This window comes from Gekko japonicus, unplaced genomic scaffold, assembly GCF_001447785.1.
Source record: "Gekko japonicus isolate JY-2015 unplaced genomic scaffold, Gekko_japonicus_V1.1 scaffold101, whole genome shotgun sequence".
Classification (NCBI taxonomy): domain Eukaryota; kingdom Metazoa; phylum Chordata; class Lepidosauria; order Squamata; family Gekkonidae; genus Gekko; species Gekko japonicus.
Window position 1 is genome coordinate 198,246 of NW_015165238.1, and position 13,807 is coordinate 212,052.

The 13,807-nt window shown below is 42.0% G+C and overlaps 1 protein-coding gene across 1 annotated transcript; it reads left to right on the top strand.

Moving 5' to 3' along the window:
* Positions 1-7,041: 7,041 nt before the first annotated feature.
* On the top strand, positions 7,042-7,980 carry LOC107109374 (olfactory receptor 8I2-like). The gene has a single exon (XM_015409984.1). The coding sequence runs from the start codon at positions 7,042-7,044 to the stop codon at positions 7,978-7,980; it is 939 nt and encodes a 312-aa protein (XP_015265470.1).
* The last annotated feature ends 5,827 nt before the right edge of the window (positions 7,981-13,807 follow it).

Below are 13,807 nucleotides of genomic sequence, written 5' to 3' on the forward strand. Positions count from 1 at the left end.
GTGAAAAGAGAAGAAAACACGTGGCTCAAGACCAGCTGGAGACACGGAGAGTTTAGCCCTAGCTGCAGACTAGAACTAAAGTAAAGTTGTAAGTCAGAGAAGAAAAAGGCTGGCTATTAGTTCCGTGTTCCTTGTTTTAAGCTTTCTTCAGAAGGGAGGGGAACAACTTCTCCTCATTATCATAGAGCCCTTCCCAACATGTCCGTGATTGGCTATATGTCAATTTTAACTAATGTTTATTAACTAATAGGTGGTGCTTAGAGAGAAGCTCCGGATCACGTAGCAGCGTCACCAAAAGGTCATCTGCAGAATCAGCATGTCAGATAAACACCAGGTGCTTCGTGTGATAAATCTTCCGGGAGGGTTATCTTCAGGGTCAACCTTACCATCTTGGAGACAGCAAGTCTAGGCACGACCTCGAGATCCATTGTTTTACTGGCCTCTCCCAGCTTAGCATGCAGATAACTAGGGGCCTCTTTCCTGAGTCGTTACTTTGCCTCTACTGATTACTGATTCAGCTGTTTTTCCTGTCTCCAAAACCTTTCTTTGACCCTTCATAGCCCAAAGTTCTTTAGTCAGTATTTCAAGCAGTCTTTTTGATATCAACTTTATTCATGTGTAAAAGTCCAATATAAAGACCTGCTCCTAACAATGGGTGACCAGCCAAGCCTGCACTAAAAACAGGGCGGGAGGGTGGGTTGACAACTCGGCAAACTGCTGCCGAGCAAGGGAGGGGGGCTGGCTTAAAACTCCTTGGCCCCTCCTCCCCCTTGGATCCAAATGGGCCAATTAGGGCCCGACACGACTCCCCGTCTCCTTCTTCTGGGCGGCAAATATGCCTCCCCAGCCCAATGGCCGTTCCAGCTGAGGGCTGTTGATCCAGCATATTTGATACTTGTCAAAGAAGTATTTATTACTGGTGCAAAAACATCAAACACATGACCAGTAAAGAAGATTCTTAAAATGATAATTGGGATAGCAAATAAGTTACCATCTAGTCAACAATAAAAACAGCTGATGGCAGTCAACAAGGAACATTCTCTTCCTGTGCCATTAGATAATGATTAATTCCTGTGTCCATTTATTACTTTGAGAATTAATTACTTGAATGTATAAAATTGTGTTTTTTATCCCCAGGAGAGTATTTTATGCACACCAAACAGTCAAAAGGGGGGGTAAATAACTCCCCCTTGGGACAGTTTCTGGTTGGGAAGACAGTATGGAGGGAAGGCAAGAACCCTCCCTCCCACCAAGTTAAGGTTCTTCAGTTCAGCCAGGCTCTCATTTATTTTATTTATTTATTAAACAGACAGTTCCTACAGCTGCTTGTGGCTAAAATTGTAATGTCCGATTAAATAGGGGGACAGAACAGACAGAAATGCCTCTGCTCATTTCCATTCTTTTATCAGTATTCAGGCGATGGGGGGGGGACAGTAATATATAAACAAACATGGGGAAACACAGAGGTACAGAATTTGAGTAAAAGATTCCCATTAAAAGGTAATGGGTACCTGATCTACTTCTTCAGATACCTGATCTAGAGACATATTATGAAGCATCTAATTTGACTAATGTAGTAAAACTTCTTAATGATAGTATAATATAATCTTGGGCAGAGACTGAACAGAGCTATACTCGGTCCTTAACAATTCCAGAGACTATATGGACTAAACCTCAGTACTGACCACCACAAACTCAAAATAATAATTTTTTAACCATTACCCTCCAAAAATGGGACAGAAGATGAGATCTTTTGGCCCCAAATATATCATTTTAATCTACTTTTATTAACCAACAATGGTTCCCCCCTATATAATAACTGGGCAAATGCTGGAATTTCACATCTTGTAGATTTAATTGAGAAAGGGAAACTGGTTAATGATTCCAGTTGAGACTGCACACCTGAGAGAAGAAAACCTTCCTTTTGCGTTGCCGTTCCAGTGGTTCTTCAAAGTTACCTGTCCTCTTACCTGTTGTAAGATGGACCAGTTCCCTAGCCTGCATAACACCATGCTATGCTAAAGCACAAGGACAAAGAGCTCCAAATGCCATAAGGAGCTCCCCCTGACACATGCAGGCAACCCCCTTCCCCCTCCTCCTCCATCTACCTGCAGATCTGCATGTAACCAAGAGACTCTACATGCAGTTGCTTGGCAACTAACTGCTCGCCCATCAATGACCTGGCTAGGACCATCAGGAGACAATAGCCCTAGTCCAATGACTCATTTCCTCTTCAGTTTGGTGTAGTGGTTAATTGTGCGGACTCTAATTTGGGAGAATCGGGTTTGATTCCCCACTCCTCCACTTGCACCTGCTGGATGACCTTGGGCAAACCATTGTTCTGGCACAGCTGTTCTTGAAAAAGAACAGTTCTGTCAGAGCTCTCTCAGCCTCACCTACCTCACAGGGTGTCTGTTGTGGGGAGGGGAAGAGAAAGGAGTTTGTAAGCCACTCTTAAACTCCCGTGGGTAGTAAAGGGCGAGGTATAAATTCAGTCTCTTCTTCTTCATCATCCAGGTGCCAGACCCCAGTCTAAGATACTAGTTCTCAATATTGACCACTCCCTAGCTCCCCTCCCCTTTTCCTTCTACCCAATAGTATGTTTTCAGGGATGGACTAACAGGAGGTGTCACATGGGGATGGGGCCAGGTCAGTCTGCCTCCCCCACACAACATATAAAAGATGATACCTGACCATATTAGCTCTCTCTCTATGACCCCTATCTGAGCTTTATCCCTGTTAAGTGCAGCTTGCTATCCCAATACCCTCCCTCCATCTTTGACTCTAGGCCTGCAGTCAGAGTCCCACGTGTTTCTGCCGGTTCAAGACATGTTCCTTATATCTAATTCTCCCCTCCCTTCTTCCAGTGGAATGGTTCATTCAGCAAGGACAGGTAACTATTGCACAAACAGCAAATATCCTGCTAATGTGAATGTGCTTATTATCTATCTTAATTTCCTAGATACTGTATAAGAGTGTGTGTGTTTGTGTATTGTTTGAATGATAAATCTCCTTCAGTAGTCTCCGTGTCTATTACTGGTAGCTATTGGACAAAGTGGGACCTCTGTGTACAATGGTGTTTGCTCCCTAATTTGCCTATTGCCAATTAATAATCATAAATTCCCAATATTAATTAAGAAATTAAGGCAATATGGCTAACAACAGTTCAAACATAGACAGAGGCTGAACAGCAAAGTAGCCTGTAACATGATGAAGATGTTTTAGGATATGTGAAGACAAAACTAAATAACTAGCTAAGGTTATAAGGTCAACAGTTGTTTTGATTTAATTAAGGGGGGAAACAGTGAAGGAATAAATACATCAGAATAGGAAATAAATGTGTAAAAGTATCCTTCCTAATTTTGGGAAGTAAACTGAGACTTGGTTGCTATGCTTCATTCATCTCCACTTACACACCCCTCAAACCTGATTCATTTACCACATAAGTGTTATTGAGAGTTATAATATTACTAGGAATAAGGCCCGTTGTGGAAATAAATACAACGAGATCTAGAAAGAGGCTCTGGGAGAGTGCTCTGGCTTTGGGCAAACAGTGTCAATTTGCTGTGGTGACCGCAGCAGGGTATAATGACAGAGTCCACTGTTTTCTCCAGAGGAACTGATCTCTGCTACCGGAATAGCAATTGTAATTTTGAGTGCTCTAGCCCTCACCTGGAGATTGGCAACAATTGTTACCCAGGATGAAATGGCTGGTTTGGAGGGTGGAGTCTATGGCATCCTACCTGTCTGAGGTCCCACCCCTCCGCAAACCCCACCCACTCCAGGCTCCACCCCTCAAATCCCCAGGAATTTGCCAGCCTGGAGTTGGCAACCCCATCTCCTTCCCAGCTAACCATCAACCTACCATTATCTGCCCCTTTGACTTCAGCTGACTTCTGCCCTCCCTTCTGCAGAGCAGTTGTAATTCTGAATGGTCTCCAGCCCTCACCTGGAGATTGGCAACAATGGTTCCCCATGAGGGACTGACTGGTTTGGAGGGTGGAGTCTATGGCATTGTACCTGTCTGAGGTCCCACCCCTCCTCAAACCTCACCCTCTTCAGGCTCCATCCCTCAAATCTCCAGGAATTTCCCATCTAGAGTTGGCAACCCTATCAGGACTGGCCCCAATGTGTTTTCTCCCAAAGGCCAAAATATGTGACAGGACCAAGCTTAGTTGCCTACCAACAGGCACTGAGGGGAAAGTAGGGTTGCCAGCTCTAAGGAGGGAAATACCTGGAGGTTTTGGGGGTGGATTCTGTAGAGGGCAGCATTGGGCGGGGGGGCAGCAGGCCTAGGGTTGTCATTGCCATTAAAGACAAATTGATGCAAAGGAGGATGGAAAAGTCTCCATTTCTCCATTTTGCCTTAAATTGGTTTTGATGCCAGCAGAGTGAGAAAATGCCAGAGGCTCTGGGTGGGTGCCCCATGGTAAATGCACCAAACAATTCCTAAAGATTTTCCAAAACACTACTCTGTCAATAAATTGTTTTCTACACTCACAGCGTCCCCTGGCAGAATGTAACACATTCAGTGTTCCCTCTAAGCTGAGTTAGTGTGAGCTACCTCACAGTTTTTTAGCCTCCTTTGCTCAGGAAGGAGGGCTTCAAAGCAAACTAATTCATGCAGCAGCCAAATCACTCACTCTTAGCTTTAATGCCAGGAGCTCACCAAGTAGAATTTTTGCTCACAGGACTCCACAGCTTAGAGGGAGCCTTGAACACATCCCCAGCACTTTGAATTAGCACCGGAGCTTAAAGAGCTCTCCAGCTGTCACCTGGAGATTGGCAACAGCTTGTTTGGAGGGTGGGGTCTATGGCATTGTATCTGTCTGAGGTCCCCCTCTTCCTCCTCCTCAGACCCCACCCGCAGGCTTCAACCCTATGTCCTTTCCAGGCAACCATCAGCCAACCTTTATCTGCCTGTCTGTCTTAAGTTTTACATCCCCCCCAGGCAACCATCAGCCTACCTTTATCTGCCTGTCTGTCTTCTGGTTTACATCCCCCCCACAGCCTCTGCCAAGGGAAAGGGCAGTTTTTCCCTTCAGTGGGATCCAAAGCAGCTGACATCCTCCTCAGAATACACCAGGTCCCATATTCAACTGACAATTTCAACTGTTTTGCGGGGGGGGGAGTTTGAGGTGTGGAAAGGAGTGAAGTCCAATCAGCTTCCATATGCAAATGACCTTGAAACGCTGCCCCAATCAAAGAAGAGTGGGCTGAAGCAGCCCAGCTGTAGAAGCCCCATCCCTGCACTCAGTCTGCAGATGGTCCTCTCCTGTCAGAGGCCCAGAGCAGACTGAGCTGAACATTCTGGCCAGGGTGGGTGGGACTACACAAAGCAGCCAGCGTCTTCTGACTGACAGTTCAATCTTCCAAACACTGTTGGTGTGCATTGGAATGTTGGGCCCCACTATGCCGTTATATATAAGGGAGAGGTGTCCATTTAAAAAGGGATTGTTTTCTTATAAATCTTTAAAAAATGGAATTTCTCACTTTTTAATATACTTTCATTTTGATGGCTGTATTCAAGTCCACTAGCAACTTAGAGTCTCGTGGCACTCAATGAAATTGCTGAGCAGTAGGGTTAGAATGGATAAAAGAAAGTACTTCTTCATCCAAAGAGTGATTAACACATGGAATTCATGGATGGCTTCAAGAGGGAATTGTATAAACATATGGAGCAGAGGTCCATCAGTGGCTATTAGACACAAAGTATAGATAGGAACTCTCAGTCTGGGGCAAGTGATGCTCTGTATTCTTGGTGTTTGGGGGGGGCAACAGTGGGTGGGCTTCTAGTGTCCTGGCCCCACTGCTGGACCTTCTGATGGCACCTGGTATTTTTGGCCACTGTGTGATAGAGTGTTGGACTTGATGGGCCATTGGCCAGATACAACATTGGCTTCTCTTATGTTAAGCTCTTAAAAAAAAGGGAGGAGTATTTTTAATTGGGGAAATATGAATCTCCCTGTGATCAAGAAACTTTACTTGCAAGAACTCGCTCGAGCAGATCTCTGGAGAAGCAGCTTATAAATGTTTGAAACAAAGGTTCTAAAGGAAAGACTGGTGTATTTTGAAGTCTTAATGAGTATTGCATCATATGTTTTAGAAGGGGGATTTGCTAATTGTTCTGAAATTTCTTTGTTAAGGTACCAAGAGGTTGTTCTCTGTAAACAGTCCATTGTTCCCTTATAAATACCCTCTTTTGTGTACTGTACTGGTGGAGTGGAAATATATTATTGTTTCCTCCAGGAAATTAGTCATTTTTTGTGATAGCCAGATTAATGTGCAAAAGCTGTATGGACTTACCTCTCAACCATTCTTCGTTGATGCCATGTGATAGTGAACGGTAAAAGCTGCCTCCCTCCCTCCCTCCCTCCCTCCCTCCCTCTCTTTTTGGTTTCCCTTCATGGGAGATCATCCCTGTAGGTGATGCAAAAGACCTTATTATTTTAATGGTGCAGCATAGGGCTTCTTTAAAGACTACATGATTCTCAGAAACTACTTCTGGAAAAATATATAAGGCTGGATTCATTGATGCTCATACTCTGTCAAAAACATGGTCTATTCAGTGGATGGTGGTTTCCAAGAGAAAGCCTCATTTGTACAAAAAGCAAAAAGTTGTGATTGTGACCATATAAATTGCTTGTAGTTGAGATCTATGTCTGTAGGAATCTGACCAACTTTCCAATTCAAGCCGAAATCCATGCATGGTGGCTATAATAAGGAGGGTAAATTGGCTGATATTGCATGGAAAGTTGGACACATCCAACTCAAGAAGCTATGTTGGGTTTGAAGCAGACTACATTTTGAACAATACAGTAAAACTTAATTACATCCCCTTCCTAATGCTGGCCACTAATCTCCATGAAAGGCTACTCCTGTTTCTATACATCCAAATAAAACATCTGAGAACATTTTTTTAAAATATCAGCATTAATTGTGTGAAAGAGGGTATAACAATTTCTAGGCTTTGGTCTTTTACTTGGAGACCTTATTTATTTATTTTTAAATCATTTTTTAGTTATTCCAACTATGGAGCACATGGAGACAGACAATAAAACAGCAGTAACTACATTTATTCTTCTGGGATTTGGGAATGCCCCTGGACTTCAGATTCCACTCTTCCTGGTTTTCCTAATAATCTACGGTCTAACCATTGCTGGAAACATCATTATAATTGTATTAGTAATCATGGATCATCACCTTCATATCCCCATGTACTTCTTCCTTGGAAACTTGTCCTGTTTGGATACCTTCTACACTTCAACTCTTTTCCCCAGGATGTTGGCCAGTTTTCTGACACGGGACAGAACCATTTCTTGTAGTGGCTGCTTCATCCAGTTTTACTGTTTTGTTACACTTGGGGTTGCTGAGTGCTATCTACTGGCATCGATGTCATATGATCGGTATTTGGCAATATGCAAGCCCCTCCAATATGCCACTCTCATGAGCAGAAGACTCTGCTTTCTGTTGTCAGCTCTGACTTGGCTTTGTGGAATAATGGTTTCAACTTTTTTAATGGGTTTGATGTCACAGCTGAAATACTGTGGCCACCGTGAAATTGATCATTTCTTTTGTGACTTTACAGCAGTGATTAAGCTGTCATGCAGTGACACAACTCTGGTGACACTGGTGAGCCTCACGTTATCTTTCATAAATATTGTCCCTTCTTTTCTTCTGACACTGCTGTCTTATGTTTGTATAATTGCTGCCATCATACGAATCCCATCGTCAGATGGGAGGGAAAAGGCCTTTTCCACCTGTTCTTCCCACCTCATTGTAGTCTCCATCTTTTATGGTTCATTGATATTAGTATATGTTCTACCACAAAAAGAAGCTCTAAGACAAATAGACAAGATCTTTTCAGTCTTCTACACAGTCTTAACCCCTCTAATTAATCCCCTTATTTATAGTCTAAGAAACAAAGAGGTAAAAAAAGCTTTAATGAGAGCTGTAAACAAATGTAGGATTTCCAAATGATCTGCTCAAGATATAGAGTAATCAGATTAAACTTGTCTGGAATGACATCTACAGGGTGAATAATTTTTTATAGGCTCCTATAATAGTTTTCATTTTATTTATGTACTTGAGTTTTTTTAGCTTTAGTAGTGAAAGCCTAATGGAATGCAGTAAGTGAAGAAAAATCCAGGTTCTTCTGAAATCCTCTTTATGCTGCTATTGGTTCATCCATGAATTAACTGTCAACATAACAACAGAAGTAGAAATATGTTGTGAGTATTTCAGGTACTTTTTTTTACCAAAACAACATTTGATACTTATCAGATCAGTATTTATTACTGGTATGAAAACATCAGTTTGGTGTAGTGTTTAAGAATGGCATACTCTAATCTGGAGAACCAGGTTTGATTCCTCACTCCTCCACCTGAAGCCAGCTGGGTGACCTTGGATCAGTCGCATCATTCTCAGAGCCCTCTCAGCCCCAACTACCTCACAGGGTGACTGTTTTGAGGAGAGGAAGGGAAAGTGCTTGGAAGCCTCTCCGAGACTCATTTCGGGTAGTGAAGAGTGGAGTATAAAACCAACTCTTCTTTGTCTTCTTTGAACACATGACAAAAATAATATTCATACCTTTCCCTGTAATTTAACAGCCTAGAAGCCTTACATCGGAGTATTTTATAAGTAATTCATAACTGCATAGATAGATACGGCTAAATCACATTTGCACTTTTTAAAATCTTGCCTGACAATAAAATCTTTAGTTTCTGTTGTTCTGTAGAAAGTCATTCCAGGGGTTATTGATTATAAAATGAGTTTTAACGTGGACAGCTAAAAAGGATATGGGCAATTGAGTCAATTTGATCTTCGCAATAAGTACAGAAGCGTTTCTTGGGGGGGGGGGGTTCCACTAAAACAACCCTTCATCTCTGCAAGAAAGTAACATATTGCTTCTAAGTAACAGGACAGAGTGACAATATTTTGGGACTGTTAAATAATACAAGTATTTAGTCAATTCAAACATTTTTGGATAAGATGAATGGAAGTAAATAGGGGAGCATTTCCAATCAGCTTGGAATTTCAGCATAGCCCAATCTTTTTTTATAATAATAATAATAATAATAAATTCTGTACAGCTAACAAGGATTTTTTTTCCCCCAGTGAGTCCCTGGAATTTAGGCTCAGGCTTAATAAAGCAAGCTTTGAGTCGATTGGGTTAAGCCAAGTTCCCAACCAGGAATCAACTGCTACTAATTGCAGTAAAGATGGTAGTGCATTAGGTTCGTGAAGTAATAACCTGAACTTGATACGATGGTACCATGGTATTGTTGAAATATGAGGGAGTCTGAGTTTGCCCTGGGAGGAAGAGAAAAAATGATACAGAAAAAAGCTTGCTGGTGCTTATTAAGAAAGTCCATTGGTCCATCGACCCCGATTGGGGTGGCATAGAGCAATCTGGTAAGGCCTTATATAACGTCAACAATCATTTCTTGAGAGTGATTAATGTCATTTGGGTATTCCTCATGGCAGCATTTAAATGGAGTTCCAGGATAAATCATAACAGGAGAGATGTCTTACCAGCAGTGCCCTGTGTGAACTCCGATTCAATACGACCTAACGAGGGGGCACCACTGAACGTGTCCTTAAACTGCACTTTAGTTTTATTGCCATCTAATGAATGTTTTATATTGATTGGTTGTGTTTTAACTGATGCCTTGTATTTATATTTTATTGTGTATGTACACTGCTTGTCAGTTTTGGAAGCCGTCCTGAGCCTGCCTGGCGGGGAGGGTGGGGTAAAAGTGAAATAAATAAATAAATAAACATAACACTGAGACATTTAAACTGTCTGAATTCTTCAATAGTTTCTCCAGCTGATGTTTGATTTTACTGTAAACATTGTGTTTTTGTGAATAGTGAAGAACCTTGAAAATCTCTAAATGCTAATAATAAACAATGGCAGTCAACAAGGAACATTCTCTAACTGTGCCATTAAATAATGATTTATTTCCTGAGTTCATGTATTCCTTTGAGAATTAATTATTGTAATTGGGAGAGTAATCTATGCTCATGGAACATCGAAAAAGGGAGAAATAATTCCCACCCTAGGGAAGTTTTTCATTGCATTAGCATTGGGAAGAGAGTTTGGAGAGAAGTTAAGAGCCCTTCCTCCCACCAACTCAAGTTTCTTCAGCTTAATCAGGCTCTCTTTTAATTTTAACAGGCAGTTCCTACAGCTGCTTGTGGCTATGGGGGAAGACTCTTTAAAAATAATTGTAATGTCTGATTAGTTCTGCCATTGATGAAAACATTCTCTGCCTAACTGAGCAGCCAGAAAAAAATTGAGTCCATTGGCGCCTTTAAGACCTACAAAGTTTTATTCAAAGTACAAGCTTTCATGTGCATTTTATCTTCATGATTAAAATCCTGTGAGAAAGTTAGGTTGAAAAGTACGGCTGGACCACAGTCGCATAGTGAGCTTCCATGGCAGAGCAGAGCAGAGCTTCAAACCTTGAAATCTCTGACCCTCAAACTATATCACACTGTAAATTTTGGAATGTCCCAAATCACCAGAAGTCCAAAACATCTAAAAAATTTCAAACAAGTTGGTCTCATGCATAAGTAAATGAAAAGCAGCGTATTGATGATAGTTAAAGATAAAGGGTTCCCTTGCTCAAAAGCCAGTTGAATATGACTCTAGGGGACGGTGCTCATCTCCATTTCCAAGCCGAAGAGCCAGCGCTGTTGGAAGATGTTTCTGTGGTCATGTGGCTGGCATGAGTAGAAGCTGAGGCTCACGGAACACTGTTATCTTCCCAATGAAGTGGTACCACTGTATGTTTCTTCATAATTCTAGGTTTTAAAAAGCATTGAGGATAAAGTCAGAAGAATTTGGCTCCTACCTGCAGTTGGACAGCGGACGTGCTGCTGGTGGTGCCACCTTTGCTTCCTCTGAAAGGAGGAATAGCTGGGCTGCACTTTGCAGCTGGGTCTTTTGTCAGAGGGTGGAGCTGAAGCTTTGTAACTGGAAGCTTTGGCTTCCCTCCCAACCCCCCTCAGTCTTCACCTCATGTTCAGACTGAGAGGGACCAGGTCAGCTCCCCTTCTCAGTCCGAGCTTTGGCCTTTCAGTGAGAGATGGATGTGGTGACAATGGTCAGCGGGAATGACCAGTGGCAAGGATGATTTTGGGGTTCCTGCAGTCACCCAGCAGCAGGATGGTTGTGCTAGCAGTCGCTCAGTGGGGGAAGGCTTGAGGGCATCAGAGCATCATTCACCCATAAGGGCCATTCAGGTAGAACTGCCACAGCTGCCCAGGTTTGAAGGTGAGTTACCCCCACCCCTCCCTTCTGTAGAGGAAGCTCAGAGGTTCAAATGATAATCTAATGATTATTACTGAGATTCCAGAGGTTCTTTGGGAAAGAATTTTGGGTTTTCCAAAAACAGATTGGTAACCTAATAAGAACTAAGCAGAAACAGGTGTTTATATTCTATTTAGTGGTAAGAAACAAGAATTTCCTAATGAGCATGTGTTCCAACATCAGTAAACTTTTTAATGAGGATGGTAGCATTCACCACAATAATGAGTTGTCAAACTCTCTTCTTTAAAGAGATGAGTTCAGAAGTTCATAATGGTTTAATTTTAAATAACATAAAAACAAACTAAATTTCTCCTTTTTATGTTTAAAATGCTTTAACTTATAAATACTGAGTTATTGGAATCTATTAGCAATATGCATGCCTTTTAGCAGCTTATTATTTTAAGGCAAAAAAACTGTTTGTTTGCTTGCCTTGAGAAATAGTTATACACTTAATGAACTGAGCTAACAAAGTATGCCCAGTGAGAATTAATTGGGGTGAACTAAAGGGTAACTGTATTGTGAGAGAGAGGAAAACCCCTCTTCTGAGTTTCTGTGTGCTTTTAAAAGTTAAAATAAAACGTTTATATTTTGTTTATAGCTGAGAATGAAAGCTTATGGTATAGAAAAAAGAAGAAAAGAGAAGAGACTGGATTTATACCTCGCCCTTCACTCGGAGTCTCAGAGCGGCTTACAAACTCCTTTCCCTTCCCCTCCCCACAGCATACACCCTGTGAGGTAGGTGGGGCTGAGAGAGCTCTTTCCAGAACTGCCCTATCAAGGAAAGCTCTCATCAGAACTATGGCTTGCCCAAGGTCATCCAGCAGCTCTGAGGAGTGGGGAATCAAACCCGGTTCTCCCAGATTAGAGTCTGCACACTTAACCACTACACCAATCTGGTATAGAATGTTTACAAAGGAAACAGCTAACTAAAATACTATTTCTTAAATAAGAAGTTTTGCTAATGCATGGCTATAAGCTATACGATTAAAGTAAACATCTAACCATTATTTTAACAAGCAAAAGAAATGGAATGTGGCCAACTAGGTATGAAGTCATCTCAGGGCTCAGCCAAAAACTAAATATATTAATTGTGGATCCTAACATTAATAAAAAGGTTAATAAAGAATGCAAAACATATACACACACAAACCCTTTATTGGCAAGAAGAAGAAGAAGAAGAAGAAGAAGAAGAAGAAGAAGAAGAAGAAGAAGAAGAAGAAGAAGAAGAAGAAGAAGAAGAAGAAGAAGAAAGATTGGATTTATACCCCGCCCTTCACCACCCAAAGGTGTCTCAGAGTGGCTTACAAACTCCTTTCCCTTCCCCTCCCCACAACAGACATCCTGTGAGCAGTGTTCCCTCTAAGCTGAGTTAGTGTGAGCTAGCTCACAGTTTTTTAGCCTCTGGCTACACATTTTTGTCTCAGCTCAGGAAGGATGGCTCCAGAGCAAACTAATTTATGCAGTAGCCAAATGGCTTGCTCACAACTTTAAAGCCAGTAGCCCACAAAGTAGAAGTTTTGCTCACAAGACTCCACAGCTTAGAGGGAACATTGCCTGTGAGGTAGGTGGGGCTGAGAGAACTGCTCTTTTTTCGAGAACAGCTGTGCCAGAATTATGGCTTGCCCAATGTCATCCAGCCAGGTGCAAGTGGAGGAGTGGGGAATCAAACCTGGTTCTCCCAGCTTAGAGTCCGTGCACTTAACTGTTACACCAAACTGGAAAGCACAAAACATCATGGAAATACAGCAAAATACTAAGATGCATCAGTCACTTACACTTGGCTATTCAAGCCTCGTCTTCTGATTGCATAATATAAAAATTTTGCAACAGCCTCCATTATTTTGTAATTAGAACTAAACAGAAGAAAGTGAACAATTGAGTCATCAGAGTGCCAGCTCTTACCCTCTAGAAATGGAGTAATAAAATGAGATTGGATATCCCTATAGAGGGGGCAATGAAGTATGGTGTGTGTAGTGGATTCTATATCTTTTAGAGAGCAAGGACAAAGTCTGTCTACATATGGTATCTGGCGGTACCTCCCTAAAAGCATCTCTGATGGCAGAACATTAAAGTGTGCAAGCATGTATGCTCTGCAATGATGTGAGGCTGTTGAAATTGACAGATTTCCCACCTGGAGTTGGCAACCCTATCACCTTCCAAGCCAATCATCAACTTATGTTTATTTCCCACTCACTCTTCAGCTTTCCTCCCCCCTCACCTGCAGACTCTACCGTGCTCTGAAGCCCTGACTGCTACGTCAAATTGGCTGTCATACAGGGGCCATCTCAGCAGGATATAAGGACACAGAGTCCACCATTTTCTCCAGGGGAACTGATCTCTGCCATCTGAAAAGCAGTTGTAATTCTGAGTGATCTTCAGCCCTCACCTGGAGATTGGCAACAATGGTTTCTCCCATCAGGCATGAAGGGTACCTTAGAACACATTTTATCTCAGAACAGCAACAGCAAACTGTTTAGAATGTTAGAGGCA

Coding starts and splice junctions, on each gene's coding strand:
- LOC107109374 (XM_015409984.1), top strand. CDS start 7,042: ATGGAGACAGACAATAAAACAGCAGTAACTACATTTATTCTTCTGGGA.